Source organism: Pseudophryne corroboree, chromosome 4 (genome assembly GCF_028390025.1).
Source record: "Pseudophryne corroboree isolate aPseCor3 chromosome 4, aPseCor3.hap2, whole genome shotgun sequence".
Taxonomy (NCBI): domain Eukaryota; kingdom Metazoa; phylum Chordata; class Amphibia; order Anura; family Myobatrachidae; genus Pseudophryne; species Pseudophryne corroboree.
Window position 1 is genome coordinate 418004682 of NC_086447.1, and position 25195 is coordinate 418029876.

Consider the following 25195-nt stretch of genomic DNA (forward strand, 5'->3'; position numbering starts at 1 on the left):
GGTGAAAAAGTCTATTTGTTGTACTACAGGCCGCGGCGTCTATATATGTTAAGCCTACGACTGTTATGACAGCTTCTGCTATGATTATGCTTATATTTTATGCAATTTCTTCGAGCTGTGTACTGTAATTTCTTTACTAATAAAACACAATTTGCAAAAAAAAAGAAACCTTAACACACACAATTTTTATCAACAGCTGTCCTTATTTAAGGCACTTGTCTATACACCCATATTCTGAAGATTGCAGAATTTGTGTTGCGGGATTTGATGGAGGCTCATAGTTGTACGGACCATATGGGTGCTGTGGGTAGGCTGTGTCTTGCTGTTGTGCTTGTGTGGTATTCCCTATGGTACGTGCAAACGTGCGCTCAAAAAATTACATCTGCCTATCATGCATGGCCATTAATAAATGATTGAAGCATTTCCTTTTCAGGTGCAAGATATCTCTCAATTCGAGCATCTTCCTGGGAATTCAGCTCACTATCCGCCTCACGCAGGTGCTCCACGATAATGGACGTCATTGCTCTGACTGTTTGTTCTGTTTTGTTCAGTTTCTTTTTCCGCTGTGGAACGTTGTAGACTGTGAAGGGGATGAATTATTATTTTTTTATAAAAAATGATTATATATAAAAATATCAGTGGTAGCATGTACGTGTTTGTGGCCTTCTCCCACATGCACACTAGCTATACTCTGAAACATTACCATGCACCAATCATTGACAAAGCAAAACCACAGTATTGACTGGAGCACCCTCACTGCTACTGAAATAGCTAAAACTTGTTGAGAAATGAGCCTGTAGGGCTGGAGTGTTATACTAACAGCCCTCCAGCTGTTGTGGAACTACACATCTCAGCATGTCTTTACATAGATTTTATATAGGGACTGCTGCTACTGTGGCAGGGCATGCTTGTATGTGTAGTTCTACATAAGCTGGAGGACCTGGAGTTTTTACACCCCTGCTGTACAGTGGTTTGTATGTATGTAAATGTTTGTAAATGTTAATACTTACTATTTGAGCGCAAAGTCGTGGTCTTGGGGGGTTGCGACATCTCTGCCTGAGACTCTGGTACGTCCTCAATAGTTGCGCTGATGGAATCATCGCTGGCGGTTGATTTTTCAAACCTGCTGTCCGATATAAGCAGCGGGGATGATGGGCTGCATTGTGAGCTGGGAAGGCTGTGCTGTGTTTCCTCGCGGTCCTCCTCTACTGACATCTGGCGATTGGCAGAGCTGGATGACGATACTGCTATGGGATTTGTTATTGCAGTTTTGCTGAATACACTATAGCATAGGTCATAATATGCCCATTCCATATGTCCAGCGCCACTTTTCTTGCGGTTATGGTCGTGTACTTGTAATTGTTTGCGTAGTGCCTTCATTTTGTTAACGACTTATTGCTGGGTTTTTTGGATGCCTCTTTCTGCCAGCATAAGGGATATGTTCTTATACACTACAGCATCCTTAACTGTTCCAGTCACCTGCCATCTAATTTCTTTCTCTCAATGAATATTAATCAGCTCTTTTATCTCTGTGTCTGACCAGGTGTGGGTAGCCATGTTGCTGTGCTGGAGCTTCTGCTGCTGTATAGTGTCTGTTTGTTTGGAAGCTGCTGCAATAAATATCTGTATGTGCCCAGCGTGACTTCAGAGTTCTGTTTGCAAGCTGCTTCAATGCCTGCATGTGCCCAGCGGAGTGTCTTTCTGCAAGCAGCTGCAATAGCTGTGCCCAGTGTGTCTCCCAGCGTGTCAACTCCGCCACGTTTAGAAGCTGCTGCTGCGATGCCTGCATGTGCCCAGCGTATCTCCCAGGGATGACATAATCTTCCTGTGCCCCAGAAGCACCAATCAGCGTCTCAGTGCGTTACTTGGGTCTGAAAAAACGGGTATTGACCATTTCCACTGCACAATTACCCGGCTTATTACCGTTTTCAACCCAGGTAGCTATCGGAGTAGGATTCCAGGGTCACTCAACCTGTGTTGAGCCGTTTCCACTAACTAAAAACCCGTGTCGATGCATGCCCCCGTGCAAAAACATGGGTAAATTTAGCTAGTGGAAAAGGGGTACAAGTAAATTTACCCCATTGTTGGCAAACAAACAACATTTCTGTATAGTTCTGGCAAAATTGGTTACAAGAATGTATTGTGTTTGATTTTGTTGGCTACCGGTTCAGTGGCTAGTACAAAGATAAGAGGCTAGAGGGACACCCTTATCTCATTCCATTTGTAATGAAGAATTTGTTGGATAGGAATTTATTGCTGTAAATGTTAACTGAGGGATCTCAAGGAGAGGATGGCTTTCAAAATATTGATCTGAAATCTAAATTTCTTCACTGTTTTCTTCATACTGTGACCAATCTCACCTCAGTAGGGTGGGTTTGTTTCAGGGAAATAGGGTTAAGGCGATTAGCAATGTCTTTAGATCTGTATCTCTGGTTTTGTGATTGTTAACATTTGTACCTCAAGCACTTCTGCCAGTAAGCCATCTAATTCAGGATTGTTGTGAGTTCCTTTTGCAATGTTTGATAAAATTATTATTACAGGTTGAGTATCCCATATCCAAATATTCCGAAATACGGAATATTCCAAAATACAGAATTTTTTGAGTGAGAGCGAGATAGTGAAACCTTTGTTTTCTGATGGCTCAATGTACACAAACTTTGTTTAATACAGAAAGTTATTAAAAGTATTGTATTAAATGACCTCCAGGCTGTGTGTAAGGTGTATATGAAACATAAATGAATTGTGTGAATGTACACACACTTTGTTTAATGCACAAAGTTATTAAAAATATTGGCTAAAATTACCTTCAGGCTGTGTGTATAAGGTGTATATGAAACATAAATGCATTCTGTGCTTAGACTTGGGTTCCATCACTATGATATCTCATTATGGTATGCAATTATTCCAAAATACGGAAAAATCCGATATCCAAAATACCTCTGGTCCCAAGCATTTTGGATAACGGATACTCAACCTGTATACCCTTCTGCTACTTTTTAATAGATCCCTATATTTCCAAAGCAGTCCAGGGTGTACTGTATTAAGGGCCGTTTAAGTGGGAGATGTACTAGGCCTTGAAAAATGATCCGTTTCACGGTGATAAAGTACCAGCCAATCAGCTCTTAACTGCCATGTTACAGGCTGGGTTTGAAAAATTACAGTTAGGAGCTGGTTGGCTGGTACATTATCACTGTGAAATGTATCACTTTTCAAGGCTCAGTTCCTTTCCCCCATAGAGTCTTGGTCAGTGGTGTAGATGTAGGAGAAAGAACCTAATAAAGGGCCTGATTCACTATCATTTGCAAATGTGAAAACGTAGCTATTATCTGCACAAGCACTGTGAATGCATTGCATGCACGCGTAGGTGAAAATGCGATTACTCTGCGTATGCAACCTTAGGGGAGTATGCTATTAGCTCCATTATATTCGCCTAGGCGAAAAAAATGAGCTTTTCGCTATTTTAAGGGTGAATGGGGATACGCCCTATGCAGTAGTAGGGCCGGATTTTTGCCTGGGCGAATCCACAGGTTTTCCGTCTAAAACGCAGACCATATTTGCAGATTGAGGCATTTGTCGCCAATGCCTTTTCACTTAAAAAACAAGATGAAAAGGCATTGTCGAAAATGCCTTCAAAACGGTCAAAAAAGGGCCCTAATTGAATACTCAGTGCGGCAAATTCATTAGCTCCGAAATGATCAGAGCTAATTGCAATTGAGTGTAAAGAGAATGCATTTTGATTGACAGGAAGTGACTGTTTGTGAGTGGTAACATGGCATTTATCAGGAGTGGTTGGGATAACGCAGGAGTGAAATGTTTACGAGGAAAAGGTCGCACAAGTCATTTCTTATTTGTGTGAAGACCCCCTTCATTTCCAATTGTTATCACAGTAGGATTAATCTGTAGCGGGGGGTGCTACCTAAGGCAAAATGGAGTTATATGTACAAACAGAAGAACACAGAATTGCCTTATGATGGTGCACATGGATTCTTATAAAACCGTAACTTTTAATTCGTGAATAATGAATAAAAACTTGCGAAATATTTTAAAAAACAGATACTAGTGAAAAGATAGGAAAAGGTGTTTAAAATATGGCCCCCTGCGCACTGGTCAGCCGCCAATAACAAATATATGTATATATAATTAATTTATTGTATCATATTGCCATAATATCCGTATCAACTTGTGTTAAGCACATGTAATATTAGTTATTCAGTCAGTTTAGATACATGTAGCACTGTTATGCCTGCAAGTGATCTCTTATAAAAGTGTGTATGTAAGTGTGTTACATACTATAATGAGGGGCAACTCTGTATAATCAGAGATAATGCTATATGATTAACTTTATATGCCCATTGCTTTTGATAACTGAGAAGAAAGATCTCTAAATTCCGTTCAAGTGTTTTGTAATAAACCAGTTATATTTCAAATTCGGGCACTGTATCCCCTGTCTCTATAAACCAGTTAGTCTGTGGAGCCCATTATGCGCCTCTACTTGAATCATTATTCATGTAATACTTTCTCAAATTATCTATTATTTATATTTGTCTGATATTTCTCATATATCAATTGATATGCTGGGGTAAGTATATATGGGTATGGCAGTGCTCTTGATGTTATTCTGTATCAATAATGAGATACTTGAATATAATGACTGTAATTGCCTGATATTGGGGGTACAGTACAGTATAATATTTGATATTCCTTATTGAAACACTGTTAGGTGCCAATTGCCTTTAAAAACTGAAAAGAGAGATCTCTTAAATTCATTCAAGTGTCTTATAATGAACCTGTTATATTTCAAATGCGGACACCTATATACCCATTATACCTATATAGCAGGCCTGGCCAACCTGTGGCTCTCCAGCTGTTGTAAAACTACAAGTCCCATCATGCTTTGCCACAGTTTTGCTATTAGGGAATGCTAAAACTGTGGCAAGGCATGCTGGGATGTGTAGTTTCACAACATCTGGAGAGCCACAGGTTGGCCGGGCCTGCTATATAGTGTTCACTCTAGGAGTGAAATGGGGCAGGGCGTCGGACTCAGGGGGGCACATGTTTCTGCAAGTGAAAAGAACTCATGATCTGGCAACATTGTATGGCCAGACAGCATACAGGGCAAACACTGAAGTAATAAGCATATGCCTGTGCATCATTAAGAGCTGGGAGAAGTAAAAAATTGCTCATTACGATATAGGTATAAGGGGGGTCATTCCGAGTTGTTCGCTCGCAAGCGGATTTTAGCAGATTTGCTCATGCTAAGCCGCCGCCTACTGGGAGTGAATCTTAGCATCTTAAAATTGCGAACGATGTATTCGCAATATTGCGATTACACACCTCGTAGCAGTTTCTGAGTAGCTCCAGACTTACTCGGCTTCTGCGATCAGTTCAGTGCTTGTCGTTCCTGGTTTGACGTCACAAACACACCCAGCGTTCGCCCAGACACTCCTCCGTTTCTCCGGCCACTTGTGCGTTTTTTCCGGAAACGGTAGCGTTTTTTCCCACACGCCCATAAAACGGCCTGTTTCCGCCCAGTAACACCCATTTCCTGTCAATCACATTATGATCGCCAGAACGAAGAAAAAGCCGTGAGTAAAAATCCTAACTGCATAGCAAATTTACTTGGCGCAGTCGCAGTGCGGACATTGCGCATGCGCATTAAGCGGAAAATTGCTGCGATGCGAAGATTTTTACCGAGCGAACAACTCGGAATGACCCCCAAGGGGTATATAGGTGTCCGCATTTGAAATATAACAGGTTCATTATAAGACACTTGAATGAATTTAAGAGATCTCTCTTTTCAGTTTTTAAAGGCAATTGGCACCTAACAGTGTTTCAATAAGGAATATCAAATAATTATACTGTACTGTACCCCCAATATCAGGCAATTACAGTCATTATATTCAAGTATCTCATTATTGATAAAGAATAACATCAAGAGCACTGCCATACCCATATATACTTACCCCAGCATATCAATTGATATATGAGAAATATCAGACAAATATAAATAATAGATAATTTGAGAAAGTATTACATGAATAATGATTCAAGCAGAGGCGCATAATGGGCTCCACAGACTAACTGGTTTATAGAGACAGGGGATACAGTGCCCGAATTTGAAATATAACTGGTTTATTACAAAACACTTGAACGGAATTTACTGTAGAGATGAGCGGGTTCGGTTCCTCGGAATCCGAACCCGCCCGAACTTCATGTTTTTTTTCACGGGTCCGAGCGACTCGGATCTTCCCGCCTTGCTCGGTTAACCCGAGCGCGCCCGAACGTCATCATGACGCTGTCGGATTCTCGCGAGACTCGGATTCTATATAAGGAGCCGCGCGTCACCGCCATTTTCACACGTGCATTGAGATTGATAGGGAGAGGACGTGGCTGGCGTCCTCTCCATTTAGATTAGAAGAGAGAGAGTGAGATTGATTTGAGACAGAGACACTTGATTTACTGGAGCTTAGGAGTACTGTAGAGAGTGCAGAGTTTAGTAGTGACTGACCACAGTGACCACCAGACAGTGCAGTTTTATTTAATATAATCCGTTCTCTGCCTGAAAAAAACGATACACAGTGACTCAGTCACATACCATATCTGTGTGCACTGCTCAGCCCAGTGTGCTGCATCATCTATGTATATATCTGACTGTGCTCACACAGCTTATAATTGTGGGGGAGACTGGGGAGCAGTGCCAGTTATAGGTTATAGCAGGAGCCAGGAGTACATATTATTAAAATTAAACAGTGCACACTTTTGCTGCAGGAGTGCCACTGCCAGTGTGACTGACCAGTGACCTGACCACCACTGACCACCAGTATAGTTAGTAGTATACTATATTGTGATTGCCTGAAAAAGTTAAACACTCGTCGTGTGACTTGTGTGGTGTTTTTTTTTTATTCTATAAAAAACTCATTCTGCTGACAGACAGTGTCCAGCAGGTCCGTCATTATATAATATATACCTGTCCGGCTGCAGTAGTGATATATATATATTTTTTATATCATTATTTATCATCCAGTCGCAGCAGACACAGTACGGTAGTTCACGGCTGTAGCTACCTCTGTGTCGGCACTCGGCAGTCCATCCATAATTGTATACCACCTACCCGTGGTTTTTTTTTCTTTCTTCTTTATACATACATACTACATCTCTTTATCAACCAGTCTATATTAGCAGCAGACACAGTACAGTAGTCCACGGCTGTAGCTACCTCTGTGTCGGCACTCGGCAGTCCATCCATAATTGTATACCACCTACCCGTGTTTTTTTCTTCTTTCTTCTTTATACATACATACTACATCTCTTTATCAACCAGTCTATATTAGCAGCAGACACAGTACAGTACGGTAGTCCACGGCTGTAGCTACCTCTGTGTCGGCACTCGGCAGTCCGTCCATAATTGTATACCACCTACCCGTGGTTTTTTTTTCTTTTCTTTATACATACATACTACATCTCTTTATCAACCAGTCTATATTAGCAGCAGACACAGTACAGTAGTCCACGGCTGTAGCTACCTCTGTGTCGGCACTCGGCAGTCCATCCATAATTGTATACCACCTACCCGTGTTTTTTTTTTCTTTCTTCTTTATACATACATACTACATCTCTTTATCAACCAGTCTATATTAGCAGCAGACACAGTACAGTACGGTAGTCCACGGCTGTAGCTACCTCTGTGTCGGCACTCGGCAGTCCGTCCATAATTGTATACCACCTACCCGTGTTTTTTTTTTCTTTCTTCTTTATACATACATACTACATCTCTTTATCAACCAGTCTATATTAGCAGCAGACACAGTACAGTAGTCCACGGCTGTAGCTACCTCTGTGTCGGCACTCGGCAGTCCATCCATAATTGTATACCACCTACCCGTGGTTTTTTTTTCTTTCTTCTTTATACATACATACTACATCTCTTTATCAACCAGTCTATATTAGCAGCAGACACAGTACAGTAGTCCACGGCTGTAGCTACCTCTGTGTCGGCACTCGGCAGTCCATCCATAATTGTATACCACCTACCCGTGGTTTTTTTTTCTTTCTTCTTTATACATACTACATCTCATTATCATCCAGTCTATATTAGCAGCAGACACAGTACAGTACGGTAGTCAACGGCTGTAGCTACCTCTGTGTCGGCACTCGGCAGTCCGTCCATAATTGTATACCACCTACCCGTGGTTTTTTTTTCTTTCTTCTTTATACATACTACATCTCATTATCAACCAGTCTATATTAGCAGCAGACACAGTACGGTAGTCCACGGCTGTAGCTACCTCTGTGTCGGCACTCGGCAGTCCATCCATAATTGTATACCACCTACCCGTGGTTTTTTTTTCTTTCTTCTTTATACATACATACTACATCTCTTTATCAACCAGTCTATATTAGCAGCAGACACAGTACAGTAGTCCACGGCTGTAGCTACCTCTGTGTCGGCACTCGGCAGTCCATCCATAATTGTATACCACCTACCCGTGGTTTTTTTTTCTTTCTTCTTTATACATACATACTACATCTCTTTATCAACCAGTCTATATTAGCAGCAGACACAGTACAGTAGTCCACGGCTGTAGCTACCTCTGTGTCGGCACTCGGCAGTCCGTCCATAATTGTATACCACCTACCCGTGGTTTTTTTTTTCTTTCTTCTTTATACATACTACATCTCATTATCAACCAGTCTATATTAGCAGCAGACACAGTACGGTAGTCCACGGCTGTAGCTACCTCTGTGTCGGCACTCGGCAGTCCGTCCATAATTGTATACCACCTACCCGTGGTTTTTTTTTCTTTCTTCTTTATACATACTACATCTCATTATCAACCAGTCTATATTAGCAGCAGACACAGTACGGTAGTCCACGGCTGTAGCTACCTCTGTGTCGGCACTCGGCAGTCCATCCATAATTGTATACCACCTACCCGTGGTTTTTTTTTCTTTCTTCTTTATACATACTACATCTCATTATCATCCAGTCTATATTAGCAGCAGACACAGTACAGTACGGTAGTCCACGGCTGTAGCTACCTCTGTGTCGGCACTCGGTAGTCCGTCCATAATTGTATACCACCTACCCGTGGTTTTTTTTTTCTTTCTTCTTTATACATACTACATCTCATTATCAACCAGTCTATATTAGCAGCAGACACAGTACGGTAGTCCACGGCTGTAGCTACCTCTGTGTCTGCACTCGGCAGTCCATCCATAATTGTATACCACCTACCCGTGGTTTTTTTTTCTTTCTTCTTTATACATACATACTACATCTCTTTATCAACCAGTCTATATTAGCAGCAGACACAGTACGGTAGTCCACGGCTGTAGCTACCTCTGTGTCGGCACTCGGCAGTCCGTCCATAATTGTATACCACCTACCCGTGGTTTTTTTTTCTTTCTTCTTTATACATACTACATCTCATTATCAACCAGTCTATATTAGCAGCAGACACAGTACGGTAGTCCACGGCTGTAGCTACCTCTGTGTCGGCACTCGGCAGTCCGTCCATAATTGTATACCACCTACCCGTGGTTTTTTTTTCTTTCTTCTTTATACATACTACATCTCATTATCAACCAGTCTATATTAGCAGCAGACACAGTACGGTAGTCCACGGCTGTAGCTACCTCTGTGTCGGCACTCGGCAGTCCGTCCATAATTGTATACCACCTACCCGTGGTTTTTTTTTCTTTCTTCTTTATACATACTACATCTCATTATCATCCAGTCTATATTAGCAGCAGACACAGTACAGTACGGTAGTCCACGGCTGTAGCTACCTCTGTGTCGGCACTCGGCAGTCCGTCCATAATTGTATACCACCTACCCGTGGTTTTTTTTTCTTTCTTCTTTATACATACTACATCTCATTATCAACCAGTCTATATTAGCAGCAGACACAGTACGGTAGTCCACGGCTGTAGCTACCTCTGTGTCGGCACTCGGCAGTCCATCCATAATTGTATACCACCTACCCGTGGTTTTTTTTTCTTTCTTCTTTATACATACATACTACATCTCTTTATCAACCAGTCTATATTAGCAGCAGACACAGTACAGTAGTCCACGGCTGTAGCTACCTCTGTGTCGGCACTCGGCAGTCCATCCATAATTGTATACCACCTACCCGTGGTTTTTTTTTCTTTCTTCTTTATACATACATACTACATCTCTTTATCAACCAGTCTATATTAGCAGCAGACACAGTACAGTAGTCCACGGCTGTAGCTACCTCTGTGTCGGCACTCGGCAGTCCATCCATAATTGTATACCACCTACCCGTGGTTTTTTTTTTCTTTCTTCTTTATACATACTACATCTCATTATCAACCAGTCTATATTAGCAGCAGACACAGTACGGTAGTCCACGGCTGTAGCTACCTCTGTGTCGGCACTCGGCAGTCCGTCCATAATTGTATACCACCTACCCGTGTTTTTTTTTTCTTTCTTCTTTATACATACTACATCTCATTATCAACCAGTCTATATTAGCAGCAGACACAGTACGGTAGTCCACGGCTGTAGCTACCTCTGTGTCGGCACTCGGCAGTCCATCCATAATTGTATACCACCTACCCGTGGTTTTTTTTTCTTTCTTCTTTATACATACTACATCTCATTATCATCCAGTCTATATTAGCAGCAGACACAGTACAGTACGGTAGTCCACTGCTGTAGCTACCTCTGTGTCGGCACTCGGCAGTCCGTCCATAATTGTATACCACCTACCCGTGGTTTTTTTTTCTTCTTTATACATACTACATCTCATTATCAACCAGTCTATATTAGCAGCAGACACAGTACGGTAGTCCACGGCTGTAGCTACCTCTGTGTCGGCACTCGGCAGTCCATCCATAATTGTATACCACCTACCCGTGGTTTTTTTTTCTTTCTTCTTTATACATACTACATCTCATTATCAACCAGTCTATATTAGCAGCAGACACAGTACGGTAGTCCACGGCTGTAGCTACCTCTGTGTCGGCACTCGGCAGTCCATCCATAATTGTATACCACCTACCCGTGGTTTTTTTTTCTTTCTTCTTTATACATACATACTACATCTCATTATCATCCAGTCTATATTAGCAGCAGACACAGTACAGTACAATAGTCCACGGCTGTAGCTACCTCTGTGTCGGCACTCGGCAGTCCATCCATAATTGTATACTAGTATCCATCCATCTCCATTGTTTACCTGAGGTGCCTTTTAGTTGTGCCTATTAAAATATGGAGAACAAAAATGTTGAGGTTCCAAAATTAGGGAAAGATCAAGATCCACTTCCACCTCGTGCTGAAGCTGCTGCCACTAGTCATGGCCGAGACGATGAAATGCCAGCAACGTCGTCTGCCAAGGCCGATGCCCAATGTCATAGTACAGAGCATGTCAAATCCAAAACACCAAATATCAGTAAAAAAAGGACTCCAAAACCTAAAATAAAATTGTCGGAGGAGAAGCGTAAACTTGCCAATATGCCATTTACCACACGGAGTGGCAAGGAACGGCTGAGGCCCTGGCCTATGTTCATGGCTAGTGGTTCAGCTTCACATGAGGATGGAAGCACTCAGCCTCTCGCTAGAAAACTGAAAAGACTCAAGCTGGCAAAAGCACCGCAAAGAACTGTGCGTTCTTCGAAATCCCAAATCCACAAGGAGAGTCCAATTGTGTCGGTTGCGATGCCTGACCTTCCCAACACTGGACGTGAAGAGCATGCGCCTTCCACCATTTGCACGCCCCCTGCAAGTGCTGGAAGGAGCACCCGCAGTCCAGTTCCTGATAGTCAGATTGAAGATGTCAGTGTTGAAGTACACCAGGATGAGGAGGATATGGGTGTTGCTGGCGCTGGGGAGGAAATTGACCAGGAGGATTCTGATGGTGAGGTGGTTTGTTTAAGTCAGGCACCCGGGGAGACACCTGTTGTCCGTGGGAGGAATATGGCCGTTGACATGCCTGGTGAAAATACCAAAAAAATCAGCTCTTTGGTGTGGAAGTATTTCACCAGAAATGCGGACAACATTTGTCAAGCCGTGTGTTCCCTTTGTCAAGCTGTAATAAGTAGGGGTAAGGACGTTAACCACCTCGGAACATCCTCCCTTATACGTCACCTGCAGCGCATTCATAATAAGTCAGTGACAAGTTCAAAAACTTTGGGCGACAGCGGAAGCAGTCCACTGACCAGTAAATCCCTTCCTCTTGTAACCAAGCTCACGCAAACCACCCCACCAACTCCCTCAGTGTCAATTTCCTCCTTCCCCAGGAATGCCAATAGTCCTGCAGGCCATGTCACTGGCAATTCTGACGATTCCTCTCCTGCCTGGGATTCCTCCGATGCATCCTTGCGTGTAACGCCTACTGCTGCTGGCGCTGCTGTTGTTGCTGCTGGGAGTCGATGGTCATCCCAGAGGGGAAGTCGTAAGCCCACTTGTACTACTTCCAGTAAGCAATTGACTGTCCAACAGTCCTTTGCGAGGAAGATGAAATATCACAGCAGTCATCCTGCTGCAAAGCGGATAACTGAGGCCTTGACAACTATGTTGGTGTTAGACGTGCGTCCGGTATCCGCCGTTAGTTCACAGGGAACTAGACAATTTATTGAGGCAGTGTGCCCCCGTTACCAAATACCATCTAGGTTCCACTTCTGTAGGCAGGCGATACCGAGAATGTACACGGACGTCAGAAAAAGACTCACCAGTGTCCTAAAAAATGCAGTTGTACCCAATGTCCACTTAACCACGGACATGTGGACAAGTGGAGCAGGGCAGGGTCAGGACTATATGACTGTGACAGCCCACTGGGTAGATGTATGGACTCCCGCCGCAAGAACAGCAGCGGCGGCACCAGTAGCAGCATCTCGCAAACGCCAACTCTTTCCTAGGCAGGCTACGCTTTGTATCACCGCTTTCCAGAATACGCACACAGCTAAAAACCTCTTACGGCAACTGAGGAAGATCATCGCAGAATGGCTTACCCCAATTGGACTCTCCTGTGGATTTGTGGCATCGGACAACGCCAGCAATATTGTGTGTGCATTAAATATGGGCAAATTCCAGCACGTCCCATGTTTTGCACATACCTTGAATTTGGTGGTGCAGAATTTTTTAAAAAACGACGGGCGTGCAAGAGATGCTGTCGGTGGCCAGAAGAATTGCGGGACACTTTCGGCGTACAGGCACCACGTACAGAAGACTGGAGCACCACCAAAAACTACTGAACCTGCCCTGCCATCATCTGAAGCAAGAAGTGGTAACGAGGTGGAATTCAACCCTCTATATGCTTCAGAGGTTGGAGGAGCAGCAAAAGGCCATTCAAGCCTATACAATTGAGCACGATATAGGAGGTGGAATGCACCTGTCTCAAGTGCAGTGGAGAATGATTTCAACGTTGTGCAAGGTTCTGATGCCCTTTGAACTTGCCACACGTGAAGTCAGTTCAGACACTGCCAGCCTGAGTCAGGTCATTCCCCTCATCATGCTTTTGCAGAAGAAGCTGGAGACATTGAAGGAGGAGCTAACACGGAGCGATTCCGCTAGGCATGTGGGACTTGTGGATGGAGCCCTTAATTCGCTTAACAAGGATTCACGGGTGGTCAATCTGTTGAAATCAGAGCACTACATTTTGGCCACCGTGCTCGATCCTAGATTTAAAACCTACCTTGGATCTCTCTTTCCGGCAGACACAAGTCTGCTGGGGTTGAAAGACCTGCTGGTGAGAAAATTGTCAAGTCAAGCGGAACGCGACCTGTCAACATCTCCTCCTTCACATTCTCCCGCAACTGGGGGTGCGAGGAAAAGGCTCAGAATTCCGAGCCCACCCGCTGGCGGTGATGCAGGGCAGTCTGGAGCGACTGCTGATGCTGACATCTGGTCCGGACTGAAGGACCTGACAACGATTACGGACATGTCGTCTACTGTCACTGCATATGATTCTCTCAACATTGAAAGAATGCTGGAGGATTATATGAGTGACCGCATCCAAGTAGGCACGTCACACAGTCCGTACTTATACTGGCAGGAAAAAGAGGCAATTTGGAGGCCCTTGCACAAACTGGCTTTATTCTACCTAAGTTGCCCTCCCACAAGTGTGTACTCCGAAAGAGTGTTTAGTGCCGCCGCTCACCTTGTCAGCAATCGGCGTACGAGGTTACATCCAGAAAATGTGGAGAAGATGATGTTCATTAAAATGAATTATAATCAATTCCTCCGCGGAGACATTGACCAGCAGCAATTGCCTCCACAAAGTACACAGGGAGCTGAGATGGTGGATTCCAGTGGGGACGAATTGATAATCTGTGAGGAGGGGGATGTACACGGTGATATATCGGAGGATGATGATGAGGTGGACATCTTGCCTCTGTAGAGCCAGTTTGTGCAAGGAGAGATTAATTGCTTCTTTTTTGGTGGGGGTCCAAACCAACCCGTCATATCAGTCACAGTCGTGTGGCAGACCCTGTCACTGAAATGATGGGTTGGTTAAAGTGTGCATGTCCTGTTTATACAACATAAGGGTGGGTGGGAGGGCCCAAGGACAATTCCATCTTGCACCTCTTTTTTCTTTTCTTTTTCTTTGCGTCATGTGCTGTTTGGGGAGGGTTTTTTGGAAGGGCCATCCTGCGTGACACTGCAGTGCCACTCCTAGATGGGCCCGGTGTTTGTGTCGGCCACTAGGGTCGCTTATCTTACTCACACAGTCAGCTACCTCATTGCGCCTCTTTTTTTCTTTGCGTCATGTGCTGTTTGGGGAGGGTTTTTTGGAAGGGCCATCCTGCGTAACACTGCAGTGCCACTCCTAGATGGGCCCGGTGTTTGTGTCGGCCACTAGGGTCGCTTATCTTACTCACACAGTCAGCTACCTCATTGCGCCTCTTTTTTTCTTTGCGTCATGTGCTGTTTGGGGAGGGTTTTTTGGAAGGGCCATCCTGCGTGACACTGCAGTGCCACTCCTAGATGGGCCCGGTGTTTGTGTCGGCCACTAGGGTCGCTTATCTTACTCACACAGTCAGCTACCTCATTGCGCCTCTTTTTTTCTTTGCGTCATGTGCTGTTTGGGGAGGGTTTTTTGGAAGGGCCATCCTGCGTGACACTGCAGTGCCACTCCTAGATGGGCCCGGTGTTTGTGTCGGCCACTAGGGTCGCTTATCTTACTCACACAGTCAGCTACCTCATTGCGCCTCTTTTTTTTCTTTGCGTCATGTGCTGTTTGGGGAGGGTTTTTTGGAAGGGACATCCTGCGTGACACTGCAGTGCCACTCCTAGATGGGCCCGGTGTTTGTGTCGGCCACTAGGGTCGCTTATCTTACTCACACAGCTACCTCATTGCGCCTCTTTTTTTCTTTGCGTCATGTGCTGTTTGGGGAGGGTTTTTTGGAAGGGACATCCTGCGTGACACTGCAGTGCCACTCCTAGATGGGCCCGGTGTTTGTGTCGGCCACTAGGGTCGCTTATCTTACTCACACAGCGACCTCGGTGCAAATTTTAGGACTAAAAATAATATTGTGAGGTGTGAGGTATTCAGAATAGACTGAAAATGAGTGTAAATTATGGTTTTTGAGGTTAATAATACTTTGGGATCAAAATGACCCCCAAATTCTATGATTTAAGCTGTTTTTTAGGGTTTTTTGAAAAAAACACCCGAATCCAAAACACACCCGAATCCGACAAAAAAAATTCGGTGAGGTTTTGCCAAAACGCGGTCGAACCCAAAACACGGCCGCGGAACCTAACCCAAAACCAAAACACAAAACCCGAAAAATTTCCAGCGCTCATCTCTAGAATTTAGAGATCTTTCTTCTCAGTTATCAAAAGCAATGGGCATATAAAGTTAATCATATAGCATTATCTCTGATTATACAGAGTTGCCCCTCATTATAGTATGTAACACACTTAGGGTGTATTTATACATACACACTTTTATAAGAGATCACTTGCAGGCATAACAGTGCTACATGTATCTAACTGACTGAATAACTCTAATATTACATGTGCTTAACACAAGTTGATACGGATATTATGGCAATATGATACAATAAATTAATAATTATATATACATATATGTGTTATTGGCGGCTGACCAGTGCGCAGGGGGCCATATTTTAAACACCTTTTCCTATCTTTTCACTAGTATCTGTTTTTTAAAATATTTCGTAAGTTTTTATTCATTATTCACGAATTAAAAGTTACGTTTTATAAGAATCCATGTGCACCATCATAAGGCAATTCTGTGTTCTTCTGTTTGTACATATAACGCAGGAGTGTCATGGTCGTTTTCGAGGCGTGTATCTGACATCGGCGAACGCTGCAATGAAAAACATGGCGTCCGGTGCAACTACATTCTCATTATTTTGTGTATGCTGGGGTCAGCCGCAACTGTGGATTGTGTATGTTTTTTGCGTGTGCATTGCGATTCTGCTAATGCGTACACAGATTTGCGAACACATCGGTGAGCGTCTGTTATCCTTTCTGGGTGGCTCTTCACTTGCGATTTTTAGCAAGAGTTTGTGAAAATCGCTATTTCAGCCTCAATGGCTGTCCATAGTGAATTAGTCCCAGAGTCCACTGAAGGTTGTGGTATGTGGCTGTCATTCTAAAAATTATGTAGTTCAGCATAAAATTTTACATGCTTGATGTGGTTGCAGTATTTTATACTTTGGACCCTGCTTGTTAGATGTCCAATTTTTAGGCTGTTTTCCTTATTTTGTTATCACCTGAATCCTACTTACTGAGGGCCTAATTCAGACCTGATCGCTGTTGTGCGAATTCGCACAGCGGCCAATTATCGAATGACTGTACATGCATATGCACCACAATGCAAAGGCGTGACGCCAAACAGCAACAGAATGGTGTACAAATTTTGATCTCTAGGTGTATGCAAGGCGAATGACGGGAAGCGGACGTTTGTGGGTGGTAACTGGCCGTTTTCTGGGAGGGTGTGTGACGTCAGTGATACTGTGATACTGTTTGTGATACTGTTTGTATCGCACTGTAGGAGTAAGTTCTGGGCTACACACAGGCTGCACAGACTGGAAAAATCATTAGATGGTGAGTGAGTTGCGAACAGATTTGCAGATGTCCGCTGTCTGGCGAAGTTTTCACATGGCGCACGCATGCATTCGCACACTTGCACGGGGCAGGTTTTCACTCTTGTCTGGGCGGCGACTATCTGATCACAGACCTCTGAAAATTTGCAGAGAAGCAGTCTGGTCTGAATTAGGCCCCATATTCCCAAAGATACAGAACCTTTGACGACCGTAAATTTGAAAGTAGTTGATTTCTGACAAATATTAGTTATTCTCTGCTAACTTTAGATGTTTATATATAGATTATTAATATATAGATTATTTTGAGATTCAATAGATGTACACTTGGCCTCTAAGCTTGTGTTTTAAGTCTTTTTTTGAAGTCTTGCACCAGATTGGTTTGCAGTACCCCAGTATTCAGGCAGCACTATTCGTTTAAAATGGAAGTCTCTGTGGATTGATTGGTTAGTTTGAATGTAGGTCAGAATGGATTCTCTGACAGTGGTTTTGTCAAGTAAAGTTACAATAGCAAGTAGTTAATGAGATGCCGTTCTCTAGGAATGGTGTGGGTATGGATTGAGTCCCAATGTCATAGGGCAGTGATTTTCAACTTTTTTGAATCACGGTGCCCTAGAGTATCAGAATTTTTTTATGGCAAACCTAGGCCAAAAGTTTTTTATTGAGTAATTTAGAAAGCTATATTAAATTAAGTATATTTTGTTTTTATGTCATTCTTAGGTTTAACTGGTGAGTGACAAGATTTGCTTTTTTTTGTCCACATATTTTATGATTGCCAGCCACCAGCACTGGTTTGCCTATTACATTGACCATAAATAATTTTAATTGGTCCTGGACCACCAACCCAGGGCACCCCTGCAAGTGTCCTGAGGCACCCCAGGGTGCCACGGCACACAGTTTGAGAACCACTGTCATAGGGGCATGGCCTGCTGTAATTTGTAAAATATCTAATTTTGCTAATATGTTGCAATGTCCATTTCTCCTTTAAGACATAATCAATTCGAGTGTTAGTGTAATGTAAACTGGAGAGAGTATATTCCTACCACTGGGGTTTTATGTTCTCCACATATCGTGTAATCATGTGCCTCAAGAAGTTATCTGAATGCATCCAAGGGGCCTAGTGCTGTAGTGTAAAGAGTAAGATGTCCTACAGTAATTGAAATCATTATGAATGACTAAATTTCCTGATGATTTTGAAGTACATAATACACCTCCCTAAGGGGGACTTGCCTTGAGTTAGGTGCATAGTTTGACAATTTATATTGATTTTTTTTCTCTAGAACTGCAACCAGTAAATTAGAACAGTGACCCCATTCAGTTTAAATTATGGTGGCAAATCCCGGGATCGGTGTGATCCCGGGATTTTAGTCAAAAATTGGCCGGAATTCAATCCCGGTATTGGAAGCTCCCATCCTAGGCATTTCGAGATTGGCCAGCCTCTTTGTTTTTTCCACGCCCGGCAGCGTTGTGCATTCTCAGGAGGCTCAGAAGCTGCCCGACTCCCCCTGCTAAGCTCCCCCTTCCCCTGGCTGTGCACACTGCGCAGCGCGACGTGAAGTTGGGTCACACTGCGCAGCCAGCCGCCTGCCATCCGAACTGCACCCCACCTCACCTCCCCACAGCAAGAAGACCCACCCTTGAATGAGGGTGAGTTATGTGGGCTGGGGTGACACACATTGAAAAGAAACCAATCCCCGGTATCCCGGGATTGATCATTTTTCAATTCCGATTACCGGGATTGAAAAAAAAGCCCAGGATTAGCCACTCTAGTTTGAATCCATTTTCCATAAAGCAAAGCAGTACCATTTCTCTTTAGAAGTAAGACTGAGTGTCACCATCTGCCCTCAGAGCATGTGCGGGTCAGCTCGCCCCCATATTAACCAAGATCTTCAAAAAATCGCTGGAGCTACAGAAAGTCCCTTCCTGCGTCAATAGGGCCACTGTCGTCCCTGTCCCCAAGAAACCCTCTATCACAAACCTGAACGACTACAGGCCGATAACAGACGTCTGTGGTCATGAAAACGTTCAAGCGTCTGGTTTTGAATCTCCTGAAAACTGTGACTGGCCCCCAACTGGACCCCCTACAGTTCGCCTATCGATCGAATCGGTGTGCCGAGGATGCAGTCACCCTGGGCCTGCACTACATTTTGCAGTACCTAGACATTCCCGGTACCTACGCGAGGGTCCTGTTTGTCGATTTCAGCTCGGCCTTCAATACAATCGTCCCCAGCATCCTCCACCCTAAATTACTTCACCTAGGGGTCCCAGAAGCTAACTGTTCCTGGATAGTAGACTTCCTGACAGATAGGACACAGGTGGTGAAAGCGGGGGAATTCACCTCTCAAGCGCAGTCCATTAGTACAGAGGCTCCTCAGGGCTGTGTCCTCTCACCCCTGCTCTTCTCCCTGTACACAAATGACTGCACCTCAGAGGGGCAATCAGTAAAGATCATCAAATTTGCTTACGACACCACCGTCATCAGCCTCATCAAGGACGGGGACAAATCAGTAGACCGAATGGCCCAGTGGTGCAGCCACAACAACCTTGAACTCAACCCCCTCAAAACTGTCGAGATGATAGTGGACTTCAGAAAGAAGTCAACTAAGGCACCTCTGCTAACGATTGCTGTACAGTGTGGTATCGCTAGTGGACTCCTTCAAGTTCCTAGGGACCACAATCTCCCGGGACCTTAAACGGGGGTCCAACGCTGACACCACTGTCGGGAAAGCGCAGCAGAGGTTGTTCTTCCTCAGTCAACTAAGGAAGTTCAACATCCCACAGAAGCTTCTGCTCCTCTTTTACTCCGCGATTGTGGAGTTGGTACTGTGCTCCTCGATACTGGTATGGTACGGCTCCACTAGCGCGAGGTACAGATGCAGGCTCCAAAAGGTGGTCAGAACCGCAGAGAAGATCATCGGGCTGACCTTCCCTCAGTCCAGGACCTGTACCTGTCCAGAGCGGACCGGCAAGGGGACACCAGTCAGTGTCATGGGGTGCAGTGCGCTGAGGGAACTAATAGGACCCTGAGTGCCCCCCGAGCAGCCAGCCAGTAGCTGCAAAATGGCTGCTGCCCACCCGGACCAGCAGCACTCCAGTCAGGGACTGCAGTAAGGAATTCACAGCCCTGCATTCCTTAATATGCGTGCCTGCCATGTAGCCAATGATGTTTGAATTTGTCCCATGCTTTCATTTTGCTACTTTAAAACTGTCCTTATTGTTTGTATACTCATAATTTTAAATTGGTACTCACATTAAACAAAGCAGCCACTCGTAACTACCAGTCCATTTGTTAGCCATAGTGTCAGGGACAAGGCTCAAGCTTATGTTACTTGTGGATAAATCCACGTTTGATTTTTCTTTAAACATTGATGTAATAAAGTTATCACATTCAGATATGGTAGGTGTAGGAATGGACTTGGGTAATATTTTAATAGAAAGAGCACATTATTTTATACTAAACGACAATTGACAGCTACTGTGTGTTACTTTACTAGGTCCACGTTCCTGATTACGTCTCCCTTAGACATACGTCCAGGATCAAATTTTATTATCGGAATTGACATTCTACCAGAGAGCCCACCTTTAGTAAAAATTGAAGCTGAAATCCAAAAGGATAATGCTACACTACTTCAAGGGGAAGGACTGTTTCACAATGGTGAGTGATAAGTTTTATTGTCAAAGCTGCAAACTGTGATGAAATGGGATTTTGGAGATATTGTATTTTAAAGGTATACAAAAACAGGCAATACATATTTCTCGGACATCCTAGTGGATGCTGGGTAATAGACGGGCTCCGCAGGAGACTGGGCACTCTAAAAGAAAGATTAGTTACTATCTGGTGTGCACTGGCTCCTCCCTCTATGCCCCTCCTCCAGACCCCAGTTAGAATCTGTGCCCGGCTCGAGCTGGTTGCACACTAGGGGCGCTCCTGAGCTTCTAGTAAAGAAAGTATTTATTAGGTTTTTTATTTTCAGTGAGATCTGCTGGCAACAGACTCACTGCTACGAGGGACTTAGGGGAGAGAAGCGAACCTACCTGCTTGCAGCTAGCTTGGGCTTCTAGGCTACTGGACACCATTAGCTCCAGAGGGATCGAACACAGGCCCAGCCTCGGTCGTCCGGTCCCGGAGCCGCGCCGCCGTCCCCCTTGCAGAGCCAGAAGCAAGAAGAATGTCCTGGAAATCGGCGGCTGAAGACTCCGGTCTTCATTAAGGTAGCGCACAGCACTGCAGCTGTGCGCCATTGCTCCCTATGCACACCACATACTCCAGTCACTGATGGGTGCAGGGCGCTGGGGGGGGCGCCCTGGGCTGCAATTAGAGTACCTTAAATTGGCAAAACAGCACATAATATAGTCTAATAAACTATATATGTGCAAAAATCCCCTGCCATAATATTAATAAAAGAGCGGGAGAAGTCCGCCGTGAAGGGGGCGGGGCTATCTCCCTCAGCACACTGGCGCCATTTTCTTTTCACAGTTCCGCTGGAAGACAGCTCCCCAGGCTCTCCCCTGCAGTTTCCAGGCTCAAAGGGTAAAAAAGAGAGGGGGGGCACTAAATTTATGCGCAAACTATACATGTAAAGCAGCTATAGGGAAAAATCATTTGGCGTTAGTGTAAATCCCTAATTATATAGCGCTGTGGTGTGTGCTGGCATACTCTCTCTCTGTCTCCCCAAAGGACTTTGTGGGGTCCTGTCCTCAGTCAGAGCATTCCCTGTGTGTGTGCGGTGTGTCGGTATGGCTGTGTTGACATGTTTGATGAGGAGGCTTATGTGGAGGCGGAGCAGGTGCCGATAAATGTGATGTCACCCCCTGCGGGGTCGACACCAGAGTGGATGGATATGTGGAAGGTATTAACCGACAGTGTCAACTCCTTACATAAAAGGCTGGATGACGTAGCAGCCGTGGGACAGCCGGCTTCTCAGCCCGTGCCTGCCCAGGCGTCTCAAAGACCATCAGGGGCTCACAAACGCCCGCTACCTCAGATGGCAGACACAGATGTCGACACGGAGTCTGACTCCAGTGTCGACGAGGATGAGACATATACACAATCCACAAGGGGCATCCGTTGCATGATTACGGCAATGAAAAATGTGTTACACATTTCTGACATTACCCCAGGTACCACTAAAAAGGGTATTATGTTTGGGGAGAAAAAGCAGCCAGTGTTTTTTCCCCCATCAGATGAGTTGAATGAAGTGTGTGAAGAAGCGTGGGGTTCCCCCGATAAGAAACTGGTAATTTCTAAAAAGTTACTGATGGCGTACCCTTTCCCGCCAGAGGATAGGTCACGTTGGGAGATATCTCCTAGGGTGGATAAGGCGCTCACACGCTTGTCAAAAAAGGTGGCACTGCCGTCTCAGGATACGGCCGCCTTGAAGGAGCCTGCTGATAGAAAGCAGGAGGCTATCCTGAAGTCTGTATATACACACTCAGGTACTATACTGAGACCTGCAATTGCTTCAGCATGGATGTGTAGTGCTGCTGCAGCGTGGTCTGATACCCTGTCAGATAATATTGATACCCTCGACAGGGGTACGATTTTGCTGACCATAGAGCATATTAAAGACGTCGTCTTATATATGAGGGATGCACAGAGGGATATTTGCCGGCTGGCATCTAGAATTAATGCAATGTCCATTTCTGCCAGGAGGGTATTATGGACCCGGCAGTGGACAGGTGATGCTGATTCTAAAAGGCACATGGAGGTTTTGCCTTATAAGGGTGAGGAATTGTTTGGGGATGGTCTCTCGGACCTCGTATCCACAGCAACAGCTGGGAAATCGACATTTTTACCTCAGGCTCCCTCACAACCTAAGAAAGCACCGTACTATCAGGTACAGTCCTTTCGGCCTCAGAAAGGCAAGCGGATCAAAGGTGCTTCCTTTCTGCCCAGAGGCAGGGGGAGAGGGAAAAAGCTGCACCAGACAGCCAGTTCCCAGGAACAAAAATCCTCCCCTGCTTCTACTGAGTCCACCGCATGACGCTGGGCTCCACAGACGGAGCCAGGTGCGGTGGGGGCGCGTCTCCGGAACTTCAGCGACCAGTGGGTTCGCTCACAGGTGGATCTCTGGGTTCTACAAGTGGTATCGCAGGGATACAAGCTGGAATTCGAGGCGTCTCCCCCTCGTTACCTCAAATCTGCCTTGCCAACTACTCCCCAGGACAGGGAGGTAGTACTGGCGGCAATTCACAAGCTGTACCTCCAGCAGGTGATAATAAAAGTTCCCCTCCTTCAACAGGGACGGGGTTACTATTCCACAATGTTTGTGGTACCGAAACCAGACGGTTCGGTGAGACCCATTCTAAATTTGAAATCCTTGAACACTTTTATAAGGAAGTTCGAGTTCAAAATGAAATCGCTCAGGGCGGTTATTGCAAGCCTGGAAGAGGGGGATTACATGGTATCACTGGACATCATGGATGCTTACCTACATGTCCCCATTTACCCACCTCACCAGGAGTACCTCAAGGTTGTGGTACAGAACTGCCATTACCAATTCCAGACGTTGCCGTTTGGTCTGTCCACGGCACCGAGGGTGTGTTCCAAGGTAATGGCCAAAAAAATGATGATATTCCTTCGAAAGAAGGGAGTTATAATTATCCCGTACTTGGACGATCTCCTTATAAAGGCGAGGTCCAAGGAGCAGTCGTTGATCGGAGTAGCACTATCTCAGGAAGTGCTACAACAGCACGGCTGGATTCTGAATATCCCAAAGTCGCAGCTGGTTCCTACGACGCGTCTGCTGATATTGGGCATGTTCTGGACACAGAACAGAAGAAGGTGTTTCTCCCGGAGGAGAAGGCCAAGGAGTTGTCATCTCTGGTCAGAGACCTCCTAAAACCAAAACAGGTGTCGGTGCATCATTGCACGTGAGTCCTGGAAAAGGTGGTAACTTCTTACGAAGCAATTCCCTTTGGCAGGTTCCATGCAAGGAACTTTCAGTGGGACCTGTTAGACAAGTGAGGATCGCATCTTCAGATGCATCAGTTGATCACCCTGTCCCCGAGGGCCAGGGTGTCTTTGCTGTGGTGGCTGCAAAGTGCTCATCTTCTCGAGGGCCGCAGATTCGGCATTCAGGACTGGGTCCTGGCGACCGCGGATGCAAGCCTCCGAGGTTGGGGAGCAGTCACTCAGGGATGAAAATTCCAAGGACAATGGTCGAGTCAGGAGACTTCTCTACACATAAATATTCTGGACCTAAGGGCCATTTACAATGCCCTAAGGCAAGCAGAACCCCTGCTTCAAAACCAGCCGGTGCTGATTCAGTCAGACAACACCACGGCTGTCGCCCATGTAAACCGACAAGGCGGCACAAGAAGCAGGATGGCGTTGGCAGAAGCCACAAGGATTCTCCGATGGGCGGAGTATCACGTGCCAACACTGTCAGCAGTGTTCATTCCGGGTGTGGAAAACTAGGAAGCAGACTTCCTCAGCAGGCACGACCTCCACCCGGGAGAGTGGGGACTTCATCCAGAAGTCTTCACACAGATTGTGAACCGTTGGGAACGGCCACAGGTGGACATGATGGCGTCCCACCTCAACAAAAAGCTAAAAAAGTATTGCGCCAGGTCAAGAGACCCTCAGGCGATAGCTGTGGACGCACTAGTGACACCGTGGGTGTACCAGTAGGTTTATGTGTTCCCTCCTCTTCCTCTCATACCCAAGGTACTGAGGATAGTAAGTAAGAGAGGAGTAAGAACTATACTCGTAGTTCCGGATTGGCCGAGAAGAACTTGGTACCCAGAACTACAAGAAATGATCGGAGGACCCATGGCCTCTGTCTCTCAGACGGACCTGTTACTGCAGGGGCCCTGTCTGTTCCAAGACTTACCGCGGCTGCGTTTGAAGGCTTGGCGGTTGAACGCAGGATCCTAACGGAAAAGGGCGTTCCAGATGAAGTGATTCCTACGCTGTTAAAGGCTAGGAAAGACGCTGCCTGAAGTTCAGACGTTGTTAAGGGAGTGCTGCATATTCAGCCCCCTTTTGTGCCTCCAATGGCACCTTGTGATCTCAACGTAGTGTTGGTTTTCCTAAAATCACATTGTTTTGAGCCACTTCAGAACGTGGAGTTGAAATATCTCACGTGGAAAGTGGTCATATATATTTGGCCTTGGCTTCGGCTAGGCGTGTGTCAGAATTGGCGGCTTTGTC

At 45.2% G+C, this 25195-nt stretch overlaps 1 protein-coding gene across 1 annotated transcript in view; it reads left to right on the forward strand.

Moving 5' to 3' along the window:
• CD109 (CD109 molecule) overlaps positions 1-25195 on the forward strand; it is a 559535-nt gene that overhangs the window by 48024 nt on the left and 486316 nt on the right. The window contains exon 3 of the mRNA XM_063916820.1: positions 20535-20695. Coding sequence (XP_063772890.1) covers positions 20535-20695 — 161 coding nt within the window. The remainder of the gene's footprint in view (positions 1-20534; positions 20696-25195) is intronic.